At 50.1% G+C, this 19,936-nt stretch overlaps 8 protein-coding genes across 8 annotated transcripts; 3 read left to right on the forward strand and 5 right to left on the reverse strand.

Moving 5' to 3' along the window:
* Positions 1-914: 914 nt before the first annotated feature.
* Positions 915-2,950, forward strand: N7447_001808 (uncharacterized protein; the record flags this gene model as incomplete). The annotated part of the gene is made up of 3 exons (XM_057226084.1): positions 915-977; positions 1,041-1,467; positions 1,524-2,950. 3 exons carry the CDS (start codon positions 915-917, stop codon positions 2,948-2,950), a joined length of 1,917 nt encoding a protein of 638 aa, XP_057090100.1.
* Positions 2,951-3,346: 396 nt separating this feature from the next.
* Positions 3,347-6,391, reverse strand: N7447_001809 (TAPT1 family protein; the record flags this gene model as incomplete). Its single annotated transcript, XM_057226085.1, has 1 exon — positions 3,347-6,391. One exon carries the CDS (start codon positions 6,389-6,391, stop codon positions 3,347-3,349), a length of 3,045 nt encoding a protein of 1,014 aa, XP_057090101.1.
* A 1,176-nt stretch (positions 6,392-7,567) lies between these two features.
* N7447_001810 (Short-chain dehydrogenase/reductase SDR) lies at positions 7,568-8,556 on the forward strand (the record flags this gene model as incomplete). The annotated part of the gene is made up of 5 exons (XM_057226086.1): positions 7,568-7,610; positions 7,662-8,145; positions 8,214-8,264; positions 8,326-8,425; positions 8,482-8,556. 5 exons carry the CDS (start codon positions 7,568-7,570, stop codon positions 8,554-8,556), a joined length of 753 nt encoding a protein of 250 aa, XP_057090102.1.
* A 997-nt stretch (positions 8,557-9,553) lies between these two features.
* Positions 9,554-10,718, reverse strand: N7447_001811 (S-methyl-5-thioadenosine phosphorylase; the record flags this gene model as incomplete). Its single annotated transcript, XM_057226087.1, has 3 exons — positions 9,554-9,948; positions 10,014-10,523; positions 10,604-10,718. The coding sequence occupies 3 exons, from the start codon at positions 10,716-10,718 to the stop codon at positions 9,554-9,556; spliced, it is 1,020 nt and encodes a 339-aa protein (XP_057090103.1).
* A 291-nt stretch (positions 10,719-11,009) lies between these two features.
* N7447_001812 (6-phosphogluconate dehydrogenase, decarboxylating) lies at positions 11,010-12,548 on the reverse strand (the record flags this gene model as incomplete). Its single annotated transcript, XM_057226088.1, has 1 exon — positions 11,010-12,548. One exon carries the CDS (start codon positions 12,546-12,548, stop codon positions 11,010-11,012), a length of 1,539 nt encoding a protein of 512 aa, XP_057090104.1.
* Positions 12,549-13,136: 588 nt separating this feature from the next.
* N7447_001813 (sugar phosphate isomerase/epimerase family protein) lies at positions 13,137-14,248 on the forward strand (the record flags this gene model as incomplete). Its single annotated transcript, XM_057226089.1, has 2 exons — positions 13,137-13,526; positions 13,595-14,248. The coding sequence occupies 2 exons, from the start codon at positions 13,137-13,139 to the stop codon at positions 14,246-14,248; spliced, it is 1,044 nt and encodes a 347-aa protein (XP_057090105.1).
* Positions 14,249-14,472: 224 nt separating this feature from the next.
* On the reverse strand, positions 14,473-16,318 carry prnC (delta-1-pyrroline-5-carboxylate dehydrogenase prnC; the record flags this gene model as incomplete). Its single annotated transcript, XM_057226090.1, has 3 exons — positions 14,473-15,963; positions 16,023-16,130; positions 16,190-16,318. The coding sequence occupies 3 exons, from the start codon at positions 16,316-16,318 to the stop codon at positions 14,473-14,475; spliced, it is 1,728 nt and encodes a 575-aa protein (XP_057090106.1).
* Positions 16,319-16,927: 609 nt separating this feature from the next.
* N7447_001815 (uncharacterized protein) lies at positions 16,928-18,873 on the reverse strand (the record flags this gene model as incomplete). Its single annotated transcript, XM_057226091.1, has 6 exons — positions 16,928-17,290; positions 17,354-18,156; positions 18,219-18,328; positions 18,392-18,404; positions 18,458-18,610; positions 18,663-18,873. The coding sequence occupies 6 exons, from the start codon at positions 18,871-18,873 to the stop codon at positions 16,928-16,930; spliced, it is 1,653 nt and encodes a 550-aa protein (XP_057090107.1).
* Between the last annotated feature and the right edge of the window lie 1,063 nt (positions 18,874-19,936).

Consider the following 19,936-nt stretch of genomic DNA (forward strand, 5'->3'; position numbering starts at 1 on the left):
AGTATGGAAAATGACTCAGGAATCCACACGTTTTTTTGATAGAAAGATATATAAAGACCGTAGCGCTGGCCACATTGGTGCATCAAGCAAAACGTGTACTCCGTAGCGCCCGGAATAAGCGCTTAGGTACATGGACCCTCCCCTGGCGCGTGCGGATGGCCAGTGAGGGGTGGGAAGGGAGATTACCGACCCCATCTTCCCTATTTGTCTCACTTTGGATTGCGAGAATAGATGGCAATAAGTTCGGAGTATTAACCAATGCAGAGAATATTCCCAAATTTAGAACATATAAAAGAACAGAAGACAAAAAAAAAAAAACAAAGGGAATTCCCCGGAGTCAGCCCTAAAAACCCGCTCGTGCCTGTAACTTCCCGCTGTCCCCACACCTGTCGAACCCTCGATGTTTCAGTCTTCTTCCCCTTTCTCAAACTTCCATTGTGTCATTCATTTTTCAACAGCCTTCGCCACAAGGGCCCTGGCCACACTCATTCGACCCTATTTCCAATAATTGCGCATTCCTTCTCCACATCCTGTCCCTTTCTTGGCAAAAGATTGGCGTGTCTTCAATGAAACTCTGTCTATTGTCGCTTTAAGTACGCCAATGCGCACCTGAAATTCCAACCCTTCATTGTGATCATATACACGTGGCTTGCCACCCTCGATATCTGACACCGGGATCCCGCCTCTCTCCTTGCCTTGCGCAGGTATGCGCCATTCGCGCGGTTAAGATATTATCATTCCCATCGCTCGTTGCGCCTGAGTTTTGTCTCTCTCTATTCTTTGCACCGATTTCGAACCTCAACCACGACTTTGCCCGGCTGGCCCGAGGAAGTCGACCTTTGATCGTCCGTGATCCCGTCATTCATTTCAATCCTCCGTGATCACTTCCTGGCAGGACCAGGTCAATCGACACAATGCTGTGCTGTGGAGACCGTGAGAAGGGGGATGTAGCTATCGAGGAGAAATGGGACTACGTGGTATGTCTACACAATGACAGTGTTGTATACATGCCTCGGGATACTGATGAATTACTTCCTTAGAACTTGGACGACTTTAAATCCGAGTCTTGTTGGACCGGCTTCTCATATTTCTTCCTATGGGTGTTTCTGTTTATCTCGATTGCAGTCTACGGCGTCGATACATTTACTGCAGTCAACTTGCTGGCTTTCTCTCGATGGTCTGGTAGAGTTGAACCCGCCATTCCCTTCAATATCTCCCGCTGGATCTTCGCCGCCTGTATCATTGCTTCGTTCGTTCTTTTGGCCTATCGATGGATACATGCCATCCGAGCCATCCGCTCGGGTAGTATTACCCGCAGCTTTCTGGACCCGCTGGCTGTGCGTATTCAGAGTATTCGCTTCGGCAAGCGGGGTCGTGGATACAGGAGATTCCTCGTCTTCGCCGAATTAACGAAAGACAGGAAAGCAGCAGAATATGTTGCTCTTTATGCATACTTCTCTTTCCAATGTAAGTATACGACTGTTGTCTAACTGATCTTCAAAAATGACTAACGGAGATTTTAGTCTGGATGAACACGATCTTTGCAGATGGTCCGCGTCAAGTTCTCAATGGCATCACTCTCTATTCGGTCATGCAGATGGACCTCCTCCCTGGAGGTAAGAATGCAGCTCACGACGATGGAACTTCTGGAGCCAGTCAATTCTTCAACAACATTAAGATTCTAGCCGAGGAAAACAACCTTCAAGCTGTGGTCTTGTTTGGTATGCTTTTCACTCTAGTCATTTGGGTTCTATCAGTCCTCAAGTTGATATCGGCGATTGTACTCTATTTGATCTTCCTCTTCCACCATATCCCAGCGGAAGACGGTACTCTGTCGAGGTACTGCCGGCGGAAGGTTGGCCAACGGCTGAAGCGCATCGTGCACCGCAAAAATACCAAGGCCCTGGCAAAGGGACTCAAATTACAGAACCGAGCACCCACTCAGCCGATGCTGGCAACAGATTCGAACCCGACTCTGCCGTCTCTCGCCGGGGATAAGACCCCCACAGTGGCTGTGTTGTCACGAAGTACCACCCAGACCACTTTGCCACCCTACTCGCGATCGACTTCTTCGACAGCACCGGCGCACAACCCAACACTGCCGAATCTGGACTTTGATGCCAAACCAACACTGGCTCGAACTGGAACTTCATCTTCAGCATTGTCCGAGTCTTCTTCACTAACGGGCAATGCGGCTGGAATGGGATACACCCCTCTTGGTCGCCAGAACCCGACGCTGCCACCGGTACCTCCCTTGCCGGCTAACGTTCCATCAAGGATGGCCACTCCTCAGTCTCGAGCGAGCCCTGCGCCATATGGCAATGATGGTCGTCATAGCCCCGGTCCTGGATATCGCAATCTGACCGATAGTTCTGATTCTCGGCCATATCAGGGTCACACCCCGGCGCCCGATTATACTTCGGCTGACATGGACGCTTCCGATGATCACGAATATTTCAACAGTAACCGTGCACCTGCTCACTACGACCCCTACGGTCCTCCGAGAGCTGCATACAGTGGAGAGGACGGATACGGACCTAGATACGGGCCCCCCGGTGGCCAAAGAGACGCGCCTCGTGCACAACAAGATTACTACCAACAGGATCCATATTCAACACGATCCTACACGCCCGCCAGCACTGGTGGGACACCTGCTCCCTATCGGACCAACACCCCGGCAAGCTACCGCCCTACACCTCCCCCACAAGCAGCCGCAATGGTACAGCCTCCACCAAGGACGTTCACCCCAATGAGTTCAGCAACTCCCCCTCCTCAAAATGGTGGCTATGCAGCTTTCAACCCATCAATGCGTCATCAAACACCTCAGCCTCGCTCCCAGGCTCCTCCCGGCCCGTCCGGCTATACTCGAGCAAACACAGCTTCCCCCTCGGTCATGCATCGCGCTCCACCAGGGCATACATTCAATCGCTCAAATACCCACCAATACTGATAAGGCTCACCCCTGTAGCCTTCATTTGAAAGCCATGAGACCTTATTATGATGAAAACCAGGAGCTGGCTCTCCTGTGCTTGATGACCGGACTACTCGCTAATACTGATCACGACCAGCGAGTCTCTCGAGATCTTGTACATACCCCTATTCGCCTCACTCTGATATCCTTCCTCGAATCCATATTCCCATGACACGAATTGTCCATTCTTTATTCCCCAATTTACTGCAAATGTATACACAAAGTAATCGAAAACAATCTTGATATCCCTTTTTATTACGCAATTCCATGGCCCATGATAATGTAAATGAAATATGAACCGAGTGATATATATACACTTATACAGTAAGCTATACAATCAAAATCTTCCACCATCCCCGACAAAACAATCCCCAATCACCAAATCTTCTTAGCGATCATCTCGTACCGCTGCACATGATCAACATTAAACTCCCCATCCTTACTCTTATCTTTCTCCTCCTTCTCCTTGACCCGTCGCAACCCATCCGGATCATCAGCATAGATCAATTTCCGCTTCTCATCCCCAACCTCAACGACACCCCACCCACCAACACGCTGACTACCCTCAACATGGAAATCCCGAGAACGAGGCGCCCCACTCTCAGTACCGGACTGGTTATTTGAGGACTGTCTGCGCTCGCTCTCCCGAGCCTTCATCTTCCTATATCGGGAGCGTGCAAACGCGAGCAGGGCCATGCCCAGCAGGAGTTTCAGAATGAGCAGGACGATGAATCCAGTCAATAACAGGATACCGGTGAAGATATGGACGGACTGTGCTGGAGACGGGATTGCGTTTTCGAGGACGGTTCGGAAGAACGCGCTGACGTGGGCCGCGGACGCGGGGAGGATGGTTGCGAGTGTTAAAGGTGGAGCTGAAGGAATCGGGGAGGGGGCGTAGTGGTTGTGGATTGAGGTTAGGGAGGTTGCTCCGTTTGCTGTTGAAGATGGGTGTTGGGGGATGAGGGCTGCTAGGAACATTTGGTATGTTTGGACGGAGACCCTGAAGAAGAGACAGGAGAGAGGGATGACGGGTAGACCGATGCGACGGGTTAAGTTCTGTTCACCGAAAGCGTTTGTGTAGTAGTCCTTTGCTAGGACGTCTAGGAAGCGGCCGTAGATTGCTGGACGGTTGTTGTTGAATTTGTTGATGTAAGCGTGTTTGAGCCAGTCTACTAGCATTTCGGAGCCTAGTACGACTAGGAATGGGCCGAGGACTTGAGCTAAGGTTGGGATGAAAGAGTTGACACTGTTGAAGGATGATAGGATTGAGGATGGGAAGAGGGTGAATGCTTGGGGTAGGATGGATGATGCAGTGCGTGGAGGCGTGGATAGCGGTGTGCTGTTGGTGATTGTGGAGGACTGGCCTGGGAAGCTAGAGCCCAGCCCGAGGTTGCCGACAAAGTTGAATGCGCCTGTCTCCACAATGTTACGCGAAGCAATGATGGTAAGCATCAGCCACAGCTGGAACCGTTCCACGACGTCCGCACAGGTAAGCTGGAAGAGGTTTTCTTTTTCGAACTTGCGGAAGACGGTAGATTTGATCTCCACGAACTGGTTCGATAGAAGCAGCGTAATCAGTGCGTTGGAGTATGAGTTAACTGCCACGTTTAGAGTCATGACCTGATAGAATAGAGACAATGCATGGGATACTGTGTAAACCAGTGCTACCAGGAACAACCAGAATGGACGAATGATCTTGCTTCGGCCGTCCGGACGACGTTCAAGAGCCTCCCGCGAGAAGAGACACTCAAGGACATCTTGACCAATGGCAGCCAAGAGCCTGTCGCTAACCTCCAGCACATTGTAGATAACGTATAACTTGATAGCAGCCTGTCCACGAATCCAGTGGTACATTCGACTTGCATCAAAGTACATCAAAACACAGCATGTGGCTATCATCAGCAGGCCTGTTAGGATGTCCGCTTTGTCGTCTGGAAGTAGCGCTGAGGGCATCGACTTCTTCCGCCGATGGTGGTGTTTGCGGGATTCGGAGGGTCGATGTTTCCTTCTTGGACCCATGTCTGGCCCCGCAGAGGAGCCCTGAGGCAGGTGAGGAGTTGCGTCAGATTCGCTTTCGCGTCTTCCACGCTGCTCCTCCTTCACAATATGATTCCTCCTGCGCCATACTCGACCAATCCCATTCATCACAAACTTCCAAATGAACCGGATCTCAGCTCCTAGATTCATCACCCATGACCCTCCCAAGATATAAACAGCTTTAATAAACCGCAGTGGCATTATCGTGAAAGAGTAAAGCCATGCATCAAGGCAAGCAAGACTCCCAAAGCAAAGTACCTGCTCAAGCATAGGTGCAAGCATAATGAAGTTCATGAGTCTCTCGATCTTCACTCGTGATGATTCATAAGGAAAGTCATTAGCTGCGTCACAGTGAATGTACAGTGGTGAAGGTCGACCAGACGCAAGCTCAAGCTGAAGATAGGTTGGCAGAGAAACTGGCGGCAAGGGGATAGATGATGGCAAGGGTGAAGAATTAGGCGATTCTATAATCTGAGGTGATGCAATAAGGTGGCTCTTCAACTCGCGGTCCAGCGCAGGTCGGTCCTGTCTCGAGCGCGATGCCCATGTCTGGGTTAGACGGTCATTGCCTGGAGTGATGGGCAATTGACGCCGCATGTAACCAGGGGTGGAAACAGTTCGAGCTGCCTGCGGCCGATTTCTGAGGGAGGAATTTTGAGTATTTCGTGGGAAGGCTGGACTCGCGGGTGCAGAAGCATCTCCCAATAACACCTCTTTAGTGGGCCGCAACTTTGGCAAAACGTCCGCGGGCGATGGATTTTCGCTCAGTGACTGAAGTACAAACTCCGGTATCTCCGGTTGTGCGAGAGATGCATTCCCATGGACGTTGTCCGAGACTACTCGCCTTCCAGTGTTCGTTTCTGACTCCACGGGGCGGTAAGGTATTGAGTCTGAGGAGGATGTGAGCTCCTGGATCTTCACAGGAGATAACTTCATGACCTTCTCTTTATCTGGTGGTAGTTGGTGAGAGAGATCGGTCGACATATCAGCCAAAGCAGCCATGGCCTTGGGGCCATCGTACACATCCACCACCGACAACTGGCCAAGATTATCTCCGTTGTTCGGTGGATGCTCAACTAGAATCCCAAGCCCCTGCTCGCGTTCCATATTGGCCAGCTTATATCCTCCATTGGCAAGGTCCTGTGCCGAAGTTGTATCGTGCTTCTGTTGCCCATTTGTGCCATCGTCTCCGTTGGTTGGCCATTGATCAGCCTCGCCGTTGGACTGTGTCATAATAGTCTCTGCTTGACTGCATTTCCCCTCGACAGAATTGGACAAGGATTGTTTCTCAACCTTCGAGCTCCCATTGGTCCCGTTTGCGATACCATGTTCGGTCATCTTCCGCTGTGACGGAGCTTGACTGGTATCTACGGCAGGGCTCATCCTGACGAATCAGAAATTCGCGACAGTCCAATACGTCCCTTGAAAATATCCACAAGCTTTCAGTATCGCCACTCATATCATCAAAAAGCGCAGATAACCAGCATGCATCGTTTGAAGTTGGGTCGCGACGGGTGATCAACTATGTTCGAAGGTGAAGAAGCGTAAAGAAAAAGCATAGGAAGGTAATAGCGATGTAGTTTATTGTATTAACAAAGGCATTCGTCCAGCTGGTACATCCTCAAAAAAAAAAAGGCACAGTCTGGGCTGTTCGGCGTACTTATTGATGTAAGTGTCTGGGGAAAGATAAGGATGGCAGATTATCTGGCCAGTCGGTGAGTCGGACATTCGCGTCATCGAATGCCTTAGGCATGGAGACTGAGTCACGTGCTTCAAAAATAGGGGGTTGATCCCCACCCGATGGAGAATGTCAAACGGTAGATAACTTCATATTAATTTGGTCTCCAACCGAAGACGATGGCTGCATCAGCGATCTACGCTGGGTGTGGTTCCTTATTGTAAAGGTCATGGCTCAACATTACTGGCGAATGATGTACCCAATACCAGTTTAGATTGAAAATGAACGGCCAGAAACGACATATATTCATGATATATATCACGAAGCGTTAAACCGGGCAGGTTCTCACTCAGGGTCTTCCCCATGGAGTAACTCACAGCACAGGGTAACGACTAATAAATTGTAATCAGTAAACAGTCTGATGGTACTCAGTGATGCTCAAGATATGCGCAATCAGCACCCAACCTATCTATAACCGGTGCTCAATAGCCGAATACCATGGGGCTAGACGGCCCGAAGGATTCGCACTAGGCTGCTATAGGGCGTATCGTGATATCGTAAGGATAAGATGAACGACAAGCTCATCCGCTAGTCCCTCGTAGCACTAAGCAGGGGTCAATTCCATGTCACTAACATTAATGGTCAGTCATCTTGAGGTCCTGATTTCAAAGCATCCGTGGAAGAGCACATAAGCATTAGAAATCGCCTATAGAGCTACACCTCAACACCTCCCATACTTAGTATAGATATATAGAGGCGGCTGTGAACATGAAGCTAGATCCACATTCTCTCTCCATCCAATTCATCAAGTCTATTGATCCAATTGCAGCCCTACCAGATACGAGCCCTACTCGAATCATTCTATTATCTATCCCCCTGCCATGACTATTTCCGACAACCCTGTGGTTCTAGTTACCGGCGCTAGTCGAGGCAAGTCCTGCTTAGTCTTATTGGGCTCGAGTTGACGGAAGATAGGAATCGGACGGACGTTGGTAGAAACCTTCCTACTCCGGCCTAAGCACACTGTTATTGCCAGTGTCCGCGACACAGCTGCAGACTATGTCAAGGAGCTAGAAGCCTTGCCCAAGGCTGATGGCGCGCGTCTACAGCTAGTAAAAATTGAAAGCAGCAACTCGGCCGACCCGACGGCGGCCATCAAGGATCTCACAGATATTGACCACATCGATGTCGTGGTAGCTAATGCCGGCGGAGCCGGTGAAAAAGGGATCATCCCCCTGGACGTGGTGAGCTCCGAGATTGTGACTGACGTATTTACCGTAAATGCCCTCGGCCCCCTGGCCCTGTACCAGGCTGTCAAGCCTTTGCTGGAGAAGTCCCAGGCCCCCAAGTGGGTGTCTGTCACCAGTGCTGCCGGTTCGATTGGCCGACTTGAGCTTCATAGGGCTCACGTCGCTCCGGCATACGGAATCGCCAAGGCAGGTTTGAACTGGATCACTACGTAAGATTGTGTCAGCTTTAGCCTACTATGGCTGGGAAAATAATCGGCTAACTCCGGCGGATGTGCAGTGCCATCCATAGTGCCAACAAGGGCTTCATCGCCTTTTCTGTGCATCCCGGGTAAGTCCCCAGAGACACCATTTGGATGGGAGATCTCGGGCAGCAGCTGATCATCTGGCAGCCTCGTGCAAACGGAGAGCGGTAACAGGGCTGCTCGCGGGATGGGCCTTCCCCAGGCTCCCAACTCCCAGCGCCAGAGTATCGATGCTATTCTGGGCCTGGTACGTGATACCCTTCCCTATCTTGAAGGATTAAGGATGAAGAATGACTCGATCAGATTGATAATGCGACCCGAGAGACTACCTCCGGCAAGTTCTTCAACGTCATCGATGGCACGGAGATCGCGTGGTAGAGGCCGCCACAGCCTCGCTCTATCTGAAATGCCTAGTAGCATGCCGTCAATAAGCTGCAGGATTGATAGAACATGTACCCTGCTTTGTGGTGCTTATCTCTTTCACCTATGCGAAGGTTGATAGCGAACATTAGTATTCTCTTACAGCTCTTCTATTGATATAACCCCTTTCTTCACTACCACCCTTTCAATTCTAGAATCGTAATAATCCTCTCAATACAGAAGGGTATCTTTTCAATCTAAGCCTGGATATGGTGCCCAGGTACTTTCATGCCATGCTTTCTCCTAACCAGAAACCCGCCGATTTTATCATATTGAGATCGGGTAGGTTCAAGAGGAGTAGTTAGGAAAGGAGATTAATCGAACAGTTCTAATAGAGGGGAGCAAAAGAACTACACACTGGCATTGCCAACCCCAATGGTTTGTTATTCCAAAAGGCTTTTGCGACCTCCGTAGACTGTCTATTATGAGAAAACTTGAATGAGTGTGTCGACGTCTGAAGTTCTTTGCCATCGGGTGTTTACCCTAGTATTTAGTACATGTAGTCTTCCTCTCTTTCTCGTCCCTATATATTTTTCCCAGTTGATTGATACCCGTGGATTTTGTTATTGCATTTCCTCTGTATTGTGTATCTTCGTCGGGTTCTAAAGTTTCTCTAGTCATTAACAGGCCCACCTCTTTCCGTTCCTACATATTAAGGAGATAGCATGCCCAAACAAGTAGTGCTTTGCCGGTAGAAGCTCGGGTGTTCTGCCACCCAAGTCCAGTTCCAGACTACCACCTAGAATGCCATATTTCCTGCACCGTTTTACTGTACAAACCAGAACTAGGGCTTTTCATAAGCCAACTAAACGTGCAGTCATATCATTTCAGATTCGCATATCAATCATGCCTATCATGTACGTACTCCATAACTATAATGCATATACGCTATCATCAGATATACGTCAGGTGACAAGCCAAAACAGTATGTGCCTCAATCCTAAAGCCACTAGATCTACCAGTAGCCAGGGAAAAGCCAGTCCAGCTTCTCCTTAGCTTCGGGCTTCCAGTTAGTCTGAGGGGTGCTAATACCGAACTTGATACCACCAGCCAGGTGCTTAGCCTGGATCAGCTCGGCGTGCTTCTCGCTAGCCAGGGCATCAAGGACAGCAGTCACGAAACGGCGAGCGTTCTCAGCATTAGACTTCATGTTGCCCATGACCATCTCGACGGTCACGTCGGCGGTGGCCTCGTGCCAGCAGTCGTAGTCAGTGGACATGCAAATCATCTGGTAAGCGATCTCGGCCTCGCGGGCCAGCTTGGCCTCGGGAAGGGCAGACATGTTGATAACGCTGCCGCCCCATGAGCGGTACATGTTGCTCTCGGCGCGAGTGGAGAACTGGGGACCCTCTGAGTAGTGTACAAGACATGGTTAGCGATATTTCGTCATGGGGATGGATTACAGCTTCACATACCCATGCAGATCAGAGTACCACGGTCGTGCAGGACGACACCATCACCCTCGAGGCTGTGTCCGCACTCACGCACCACCTTGGCGATACCCTCATCGAAGGGGTCACCGAAGGGGACGTGAGCGACGATGCCACCCTCGAAGAAAGTCCACGGGCGCACGCCCTTGGTGCGGTCAATGACCTGGTCGGGGATGACAAAGTCACGGGGCTTGATATCCTCCTGCAGACTGCCGACGGCAGAGAAGGCAATAATGCTGCGGACACCGATGGAGCGTAGAGCGGCGATGTTGGCGCGAGCGGGAACCTCATGGGGAGCGATCTGGTGGTGCAAGCCGTGGCGGCTCAAGAAAGCGACGGCGACAACCTTGTTGTTGTGCTTACACTCGTGGTGCAGGATAGTGATGGGGGAGGAAGGGGCGCCCCAGGGGGTTGTGACATTCAGCAAAGCCACCTGGGTGAAGCCAGGCAACTCGCGCAGACCGGTGCCGCCGATGACAGCAATTGGGACGGGCCCTATTAGATTCACTATCGTCAGCTTTTTATCGAAGTGGGGGTGTGAGGGGTAGTGATGTGAGAGGCGGAAGCACACGTACCGTCGTATGTGGTAGGGAGAGAAGCCATTCTGCGAGCGAGTTGTTTTGCGGACTCAATTCGACGAAATGGTTTTGATATAGAAGAGAATGAACGTAAGCCTAAGATCCTGCGCATCTTGCGCCATCTTCCAATCTCTGAGGCTGCGGCCAGCCTGGTTTCTCCGATTGGTTGTCTACTGACCCACGTACTGCGGGTTCCTGAGGCCGCGACCTGCCTTTTTGGGCGATCTATAAAACTTTAAACCAATTCTCCATCCGCCTCTACATGTCTATCATCATAGTTAATTATTCGTTAGAAGAATCTGCAAGATTCTCTGGTGCACTCGGATACATGTACAATTTTGGGTACTAAATACAATTTGACGTGCTACACGATACAGAACCTGGAGTAATGCACTCGAACAATCTAAGCCGGCAACCACTCATAATGATGAGGACCCTTGTGAACTGGTCCTGGATCCTCGCCTGGAAGACCAGGCTTGTTGTAGTTGTGTGCACCGAAATAGTCCATTTGCGCCTCCATGAACTTGGTCGGCAGTCCCAATCCACCCTCATACTTCAGATATTCTAGTGTAGCTGAGAGAGCTGGAATATATTGATCAAACTTGGTCCCTTCCATGACAACCTGCTTGAGACTGTGGAAGTTCTGATGCAACTCATGCGCAACCGCATCCACAAACTTGGTGTTCGTCAGCTCGTTCTGGACTGCGAGTGGCGGCTGCAGTAGATCCGCGATGTGATCAGACTTGATGATACATCCCGCTCGCCAGATCTGCAAACAGTCACCCAAGTTGATGTTCCAGCCTTCGTCTATTGAGGCTCGTGAAATCAGCTCCAGGCCCTGGCAGAAAGATGCCAGGAAGGAACCGTACACAGCTTGTCGTAGATTCTCGATGATCGCTTTGTGGTCCCGGGTTCCCTCGATCGGTTTCGGGATGGGCATTCCCAGCTTCTTTGCAGCACGTGCTCGTTCTGTACGGTTTCCACTTGAGATTCGCATGTAATGGGCGGCCGCTAACGTCGGACAAGAGACATGTCGGGCGGCAGACTCCATGAGACACCAGAGTGGAGTACCTTCAGTGCCGTCGTCATCTTGAACCACCTTGTCAAGCACATCATCGAGCACGTATCCATCATCCCGGCTGGCTCCCTCGCCTTTACTGTCACCTTTGGGTGTTCTCCGCGTGTGTAAAATGTTCGCGCCGATGTTAACCAGGAAGTTGCCTCGCAACTCGCCAGACTCATTCCATTTATCGAAGACATCTCCGATTTTGCCATGATCCATTTCAAGTCCCTCGTGCATGTATTGCCATGTTTCAGCAAGAACAGAAAGCATTCCACCCTCGATGCCATTGTGAACCATCTTGATGTAGTGTCCCGATCCACCGGGGCCCATGCGCTTCACGCACGGAGTTCCAGATTTGGGATCTTGAGCCGCATACGACTCCAAAAACGGCATAACACGCTCGATGGCTTTAGCATCTCCACTAGGAGAGAGACTGGGTCCCCGTCGCGCAGACTGATATCCACCCGAAACGCCCATTCCGATCCAGCTGACACCGATGGCAGCACACTCTTTCTGGCGCCGCTCGGTGTTCCGGTAGTTCTCGTTTCCGCCGTCGAGGATGATATCGCCCTCTTTCAGATCGGGTTTGAGCATGCGGAGTACTTCGTCTGCGGGCGCACCGTGCGTGATGGAGAACATGAATAGTTTCCGGTCGGACTTGCCCTCCAGGCTCTTGGCGAATTGATTGATGTCATAAAAGCCTTGAACTCGGCCTGTGATGCTCTTATCATCTCTTGCGTAATTCACCACTTCATCGACGTTCTTCCTTTCTATATCCCAGACTGAGACTAGGAGGCCGAGCTCGGCGAATCGGAGGGTCATCATAGAGCCCATGTTTCCGGCTCCGACGACACCGATGCTTTTGATGGGGGGCGGCATTGTGGATTGGTGTTGATTCTGTAAGGCTAGCTAATTCAGGGGTCGCAATTGAAAGTTCAAGTGCAAAATATGCGCGAGATGTTAGCATGAAGGTGTTTGGGACGACTTTCCCTCTTCTTGAACGAGAAGCTTGTGGCAATCGGATCTATGATCCGGGGCATTGTCAATATGCAATCAGACATGCCACGAGCCAGTCGGCTGGGTGTGGCTCTTCTTGCCTACATACCATTGTTAGGCAGAAGAGGCAAGTGAGGCAAGTTGAGGCAAAAGTCATTGTTGTAGTGTCTATGAAAGCCTCAAATTGTGGCCAAGCTCAATATGGGCTGATATGATGCATTTCTGACGATACAAGCCCTAACCAAGAGCACTTACATCACGGTGGGCACAGAGCGAAGAAGGAATGGGGGAAACAGAAACAAATGAGGCAAATATATACTTAATGGTACCAAGTATGGCAATCTTTCATAAAAGCTCTCCTTCCGTACGTCCAGTGAATTGTGTATTTTCGCCAGTATCAACATTCCCCAATATAATCACGAAACACAAGAACCACTTTGCTTGACCCGTTCCAAAGGGAGAAGAAACAAAATGACAATCCCCCACTCAAGCCTCCAAAATGTCCCCCTCTCATACGCTTCCTGCTCAATCGGCTGCAGCCCAACCGACACACTGCCACTCCGACTCCGAGCAATCAGCGAAGCAGGCTTCAGCGCAATTGAGCTCTCATTCCCAGACATCCTAGAGTACGGTGCCCAAATCACCGGTAGCGCAATCGCACCGGACAACTATGTCGCGATTATGCCCGTGGCCGTGGAGATCCGCAAACTATGCGAAGAACACAAATTGAAAATCATGATGCTGCAGCCATTCGCAAACTTTGAAGGCTGGGTCAAGGGCTCTGTGGATCGTGAGGAGGCATTTGCCAGAGCGATAGGCTGGATGGAGATTATGAATATCGTCGGTACGGATTTGTTGCAGGTAGGACCACAATATATATGTTGAACATTCGAAATATAGCGAGAGCAATGAGCTAATAAAGTATCTAGGTCGGAGCAACAGACACACCGGAACACATAATCAACAGCGAACGCGAGGCCATCATCTCCGATTTACGCCTTTTATCTGACCTCCTCGCAAAACGCAACTATCGCCTCGCCTACGAGAACTGGTGCTGGTCGACCCATGCGCCCGGGTGGAAGGAAGTCTGGGAGATAGTGAAAGCTGTAGACCGTCCGAATTGCGGGTTGTGTTTGGATACTTTCCAGACTGCGGGTAGCGAATGGGGCGATCCGACAACCGAGTCTGGTCTAATTGAGTCAGTCTCGCAGTCAGAGCTACGGAAGCGATTTGAGGCGAGTATGGATGAGCTTGCGAAATCTGTGCCCGGTGATAAGATCTATCTGCTTCAGATCTCGGATGCCTATACGGTGTCGCCGCCGTTGGAGAACAAGACTATTGGTGGTTTAAGGGCTCGGGGTCGCTGGAGTCATGATTATAGGCCGATGCCGTATGATGGCGGGTATTTGCCTATTGAAGACGTTGCGAGGGCGGTACTTGAAACGGGGTTCCGGGGTTGGTTTTCGATGGAGATCTTTGATAGTGGACCGCAGGGGACTGGAAAGAAGTATGATATGGGGTCTTTTGCAGTGAAGGCTATGGATAGTATGCAGAAGTTTTTGAAGAATTGTGCGACGGATTGAGAATAAATTGTCTGCGAGGTGTTTATAATGATCCATGGGGTTTAGAGTTATTCTTGGTACATTTGGTACATTTAGACTTGAAATAAATACACATTTTGAGGATTCCTCGGAAATTCGTGGACATAATTTAATAAAACGCCGGGGTGAGATGCAAGATTGACGCCAATGAGATCATAAAGCATGCGATATCAACTTGAAGGTTATGGATAGTGGACAGTTATCCATTAGTTGGCATTGCTGGGGTAGGCAACAGTGTATGTGGGAACATACTCCTCCTTGATGGAGCGCAAGCTGACGAAACGGGACATCAGGTTGGCACTTCCGGCCTTGTCGTTGGTACCGCTAGCACGCGCACCACCGAAGGGCTGCTGGCCGACAACGGCACCGGTGCTCTTGCAGTTGATGTAGAAATTGCCAGCGGCGTTGCGGAGAGCCTCATCGGCGAGCTGGACAGCGGCACGGTCCTGGGCAAAGATAGAGCCGGTCAGAGCGTAGGTGCTGGTACTATCGATCCTCTCGCAAATCTTGGTGAAGTCGGCATCGGTGGCATCATTGTAGGAGTGGATGACCAGAATGGGACCGAAAAGCTCGCGCGAAAGGAGAGGGTGGTCCGGGTTGGAGGTGCGGTAGACGGTAGGCTGGATGTACCATCCCTTGGAAGAATCGTAAGTTCCACCGACAAGCAGCTCAAGCTCGGGGTCGTTCTTGGCCTCATCGATGACACCTGAAAGCTTGTTGAACGACGCCTCGTGGATGACGGGACCGCAGAAGTTGGTGAAGTCGGATGGCTCGCCAACCTTAATCTTCTGCACCTCAGCAACGACTTGCTGGGCGAAGTCCTCGGCGATCGAAGAGGCAATGTAGGCACGGGAGGTGGCGCTGCACTTCTGGCCCTGGAACTCGAAAGCACCGCGCACGGTCTGGACTGCGGCGTTGCGGACATCTGCGGACTTGTGTACCAAGTGGAAATTCTTGCCACCGGTCTCACCCACAATGCGAGGATAGCTGCGGTATTTACCGTCCGCCACGCCCTGTGAGATCTTACCGTAGAGCATGCGGAAGACATCAGTGCTTCCGGTGAAGTGAAGAGCGGCGAAGTCGCGGCTTTCCAGGACGGTGCTGGTCACCTCCGCGGCGTCGCCAGGAACAAACTGAATGACGTCCTTGGGGAGACCGGCCTCAAGCAGGATCTGGTGCACGAGCCAGTTGGAGGCAATCGCGGAGGGCGAGGGCTTCCAGATCACGACGTTACCCATCAGAGCGGGTGCACCAGCCAGGTTACCGCCGATAGCGGTGAAGTTGAAGGGGCTGATAGCGTATACGAAACCCTCAAGAGGGCGGTACTCAAGACGGTTCCACACGCCAGTAGCGTTGTGAGCAGGCTGCTGTGCGTAAATCTCCTCGGCGTACTTCACACCGAAACGGAAGAAGTCACAGAGCTCAGCGGCGGAATCAATCTCGGCTTGCCAGGCGTTCTTGCCCTGTCCGTGCATGGTCAAGGCCATAATATCGTAGCGGTACTTGGTCGCAATAAGATCAGCGGCCTTGAGGAAAATGCTAGCACGCTCGGCGAAAGGAGTATCAGCCCAGGACTTGCGAGCGGCGAGAGCCGAATCAATGGCGGACTGAACATCGGCCTTTGACGCGTTGGAGTAAGTTGCCACTGGAGCATGGGTTGCGGGGTTAGACTGTGTGAAGGTTTCATATCCCTTGAGCTGTGTGATTGAATGTCAGAAATTGTCCAGTACATTTAATATTTCTTGCCAGTTCTTACCTCTTTGCCCGCAACTACCAGAGGGACGTTCAAAGGAGCTTGCTGCTTGTAGTTTGCCAAAGCCTCCTCGAGACCCTTGCGATCGGGAGAGCCAGGAACATAGTGTTTCTAAATGTTCAGAATTAGCCCGAATGATCAAACAGTCTAGGTTCCAATATAGAGCTTACGTTGGGCTCATTGTTAATCGTGGGCACCTTGAAAGTGGCATAAGTGCCCATGGAGCGTGTGCTAGCGCTCGGAATGCGGCATGCGAGGCGCGAGATTGGCGCACGGGTACGCAGAATAGAGGACATCATGACGATAGTTTGAAATGAAGATGAATCAACTCTTTCAAGCTTGCAAAGGGAAGATTTGGAGAAAAAGTAGACGCGGGGAAGAGACTAAGATGAAAAGGGCCGGCTACTACCGGTCAGAAGCTCATAGCTACCCTGGTAAGGCGGGCGGGCCTGGGAGTGGCTGGAAATGTCAGCCAATCAGGTGTTGCCGGTAGGTATCCCGGGTGGATCCAACCGGGCCGGCGTCTCTATCGGCTTTAGTCAAGAGAATTCAACCTTGTTCACCGGGCCCCAGTCCTTCATAGAAGTTCTTGTTAGTCAAAAGATAATAAACGATTGACATTCCCCGCAAATCTAGATAAGCATGATAGCGGCAATTAAGTTGCGTTAGACTTGGAAAAATGGAGAAAAGATCAACGGATCGGCGCTGGATGTATACATGGAAAGTACAGCATTGTCTGACAGTATACAATGTACAAAGTCGGCGGAAAACAAAGTCTATAATTATCTTCATTGGTATATTCTAATATGTATATCTATTATCTATATTTCTAGCATCTAGTATCATACGCACGCAAAGTCACCATCTATATAGAAACACTCCGAAAATAACCGCAGACCAAAAACTGTCTATGCAATCCACCACCACACTCGCTCGAGCCAGTTGCGTGGCTGCGGTTGGATCTCCTCTTCTTCAAGTCGGTCGATCTCGTCCTTGCCACTGAAAATGTCAACCTCGGACACCTTGATCATCCATGGAGTCTTGTAATACAACTTATGGCCGAAGTACAGCAGGAAGAAGATCACGAAGACAATATAGGAAACAAGGAAATCCGAGGCGGTAAATGAACCGGGGAAGAATATCGTATAGCCGTTGGTAATAGCCAGTAGTGATACAAAGAAGATAGCGTAGTAAGCCCCATACGGCTGGAAGGGAGTAATGAAGGGCCGCGACTTGAGCAGCCCGTGGAAATCCAAAGCACTGCGGAAACGCTGAAGATATATTGTTAGCAAGATTCTCCATGGAAAGAACAGAAAGACGGCAGTTTAACGTACCAAGTATGCTACTCCCACAACGACCCAAGAGACGAAACCTCCGATTGTAGTGATGTTGGTAAACCAATAAAACACGGTTGCGCCCGAGGAAGACAGATTCAAGAAAGAGAGCAGACCAATCGCCCAAGTGACAAGTACAGCGTAGTACGGAACACCATTTTTGTTGCAGCGAAGGAAAATCTTGGGAGCCTGGCCCTCGCCCGCAAGCGAGTAAAGAGTGCGAGACCCAGCAAAGACCCAAGAGTTACCCGAGGAGAAGGCAGATATAAGAATTGCAGCGTTGATAACGTGGTTCAGTCCGGAAATACCAGCATTTTGGATGCCGACGACGAATGGAGAAGCTCCAGCACCTGATCCACCGCTAGCAACTCCTTGCAGTAGACCTTTATCATTATATGCGACTGTCACACCAATGACCAAGCTTCCCAAGATATAAAATGCGAACAGACGGTAGATAAATCGATTCGCCGCCTTGGGGATGTTGCGGCGTGGCGAGGCAGCCTCACCGGCAGCGGTGGTGATCAGTTCCGGGGAGAAAATGAAAGAGAATCCGGATTTGATCATAGCGGTCCAGAATGCCAGAAAGCGGCCTGTGCTGATGCCTGGGACTAAGTAAGGCTCCGCAAATGCGCCTGGCGTTTGCCAGTACCGGAAACCAAGACGGTCATGGTTAGGACCGCCGCCGAAGAAAAGTATGACGCCCAGGATGATTAGACCGAGGATCGCGAGGATCTTGAGTGATGCGAACCAGAATTCAGCTTCACCGTACCAAGAGACCGCAACAATGTTCAGAAGGAGGATGACTAAAATGATTTCGTTAGAGGATATCATAAAACACTGGGCTGTTGGGAGAATATGTACTCACCAACGAGAATAATTGCGATCCATACACCCACGCTGACTGGTGATTGCCAATACTCAATGACAAGGCCGGATGCAGTGACTTCTGATGCTAGCAACATTGAAAATGAATACCTACATAGTGGCATTTATTAGTTTGACGGATTTCCATGATCAGGCCTTGACAGGGATAATTACCAGTAATTGTATCCTGGTCTTTTAATCAGCATTGAGAGTAAATCTTTAAAGGTGGGTTCGACATACCAACAGCAAATCCAAGACTGGGCTCCGTAAACCGAGTGATCAAATAAGGCACAGAAATACCCTGAACGGGGAGATAGGTAGTCATTTCAGCAAGCATGTTCATGACAAAGTAAACAATACTTGACATGACAATATAGCCCATGAGCAAAGGAGCTACCACATATTAGCCCCGTATCAAGATTATGTTTTACACGTAGATTATTACCAGGACCAACGGTCGACAGCGCTGCGCCACTGCCAACAAAAAGACCAGTACCGATACAACCACCTAAAGCCAGGAATTGAACATGACGCGAGCTCAAACCTCGCTGAGTATTTGAGTTGTGACCGCCTGTCATCTCTCCCTGTATGGCTTTCGGGTCATCGTACGGAGGGACGGGACGGACCGACGCCTCGGGACTCTTAGAGTCTTCCATGATGCGCGAAAAGAAATGGGAAGTTTGGCTAATCTATAACACAACCTGGGAGACAGAAGAACAGCAATGAGACTGGAAATTCTAGGCAGCGGAGAAGCCTAGATTAACTTGAAATATCCGGGGAAAGACGCAATTCTTATTATGTATACGACGAAGAAATCTAGCCCCCAAAGCGTTATCTTTACAGATGAGATATAGTGCACGCTATGATAGTGTGCTCCAATGGGAGAGAACTACCCACTAAAACGATACTTTTTTCAGCCTAGGGGGATTTAGTCGAGATGTGGAAATGAATTTTCTCCGTCAATCGGCGATATTAAGCGCATGTATCCATCAAGCACTATGAAACGGTAAGCCTATGCCAAAAGAGATTTAGAAGAATGCGCCATTGTGGGGGCGAGTGAGTTTCTGGAGTTGATCAGCATCCGCGTTACCTTTTAGTTCTAGGTGTGGGTGACCTGCCTTATCGATTTTCTATTTGATATATGTAAAATTCCCCCGTGGTCAGTTGTCACATGCCCTTATCTTATCATTGACACATTGTGTCGTGATTCAAAATTCCCACCTGGCCAGTTTTTAGCGTCTGCCAACTTTCTTTTAAGAGTAACGGGGTGGTCTACGATTGGTGGGCAGAATAAATTGACTTTAAACATTTGCCACCCGTTGGCCACTAAAATCACGTGGTGTGAGTATGGGGAAGAATCCGGGGTAAAATAGGCGAACTTGGACTCTAATATAAAAATTAGACATAAAACCTTGGAATGCATCCATGACTTGAAGCAGCTTGCTAGAACCTTCTGAGAAACACTAAGCCGAAAGTAACCGGAAAGTCACGAGAGCAAAAACCTTCTGGAAGACCGGCCCGGTCACATCTACTTATCGCTTATCAGTGGGCCATGTCCCATATCAAACCGGCCCGTAACCGTTCGGCATGTTGAATCTGCGAACCTTCTGTTGGCTGCAGATTACAAGGGAAGAGGCGAATATCAAAGCGTCATTTTCGCTCGGACACTTTGATCTCCCTACCCTTGAATCGATCGTAAATCTTCGTGGCGTTATAATT

The sequence above is a fragment of the Penicillium robsamsonii genome (genome assembly GCF_028829455.1).
Source record: "Penicillium robsamsonii strain IBT 29466 chromosome Unknown utg000001l_segment0_segment0, whole genome shotgun sequence".
Classification (NCBI taxonomy): domain Eukaryota; kingdom Fungi; phylum Ascomycota; class Eurotiomycetes; order Eurotiales; family Aspergillaceae; genus Penicillium; species Penicillium robsamsonii.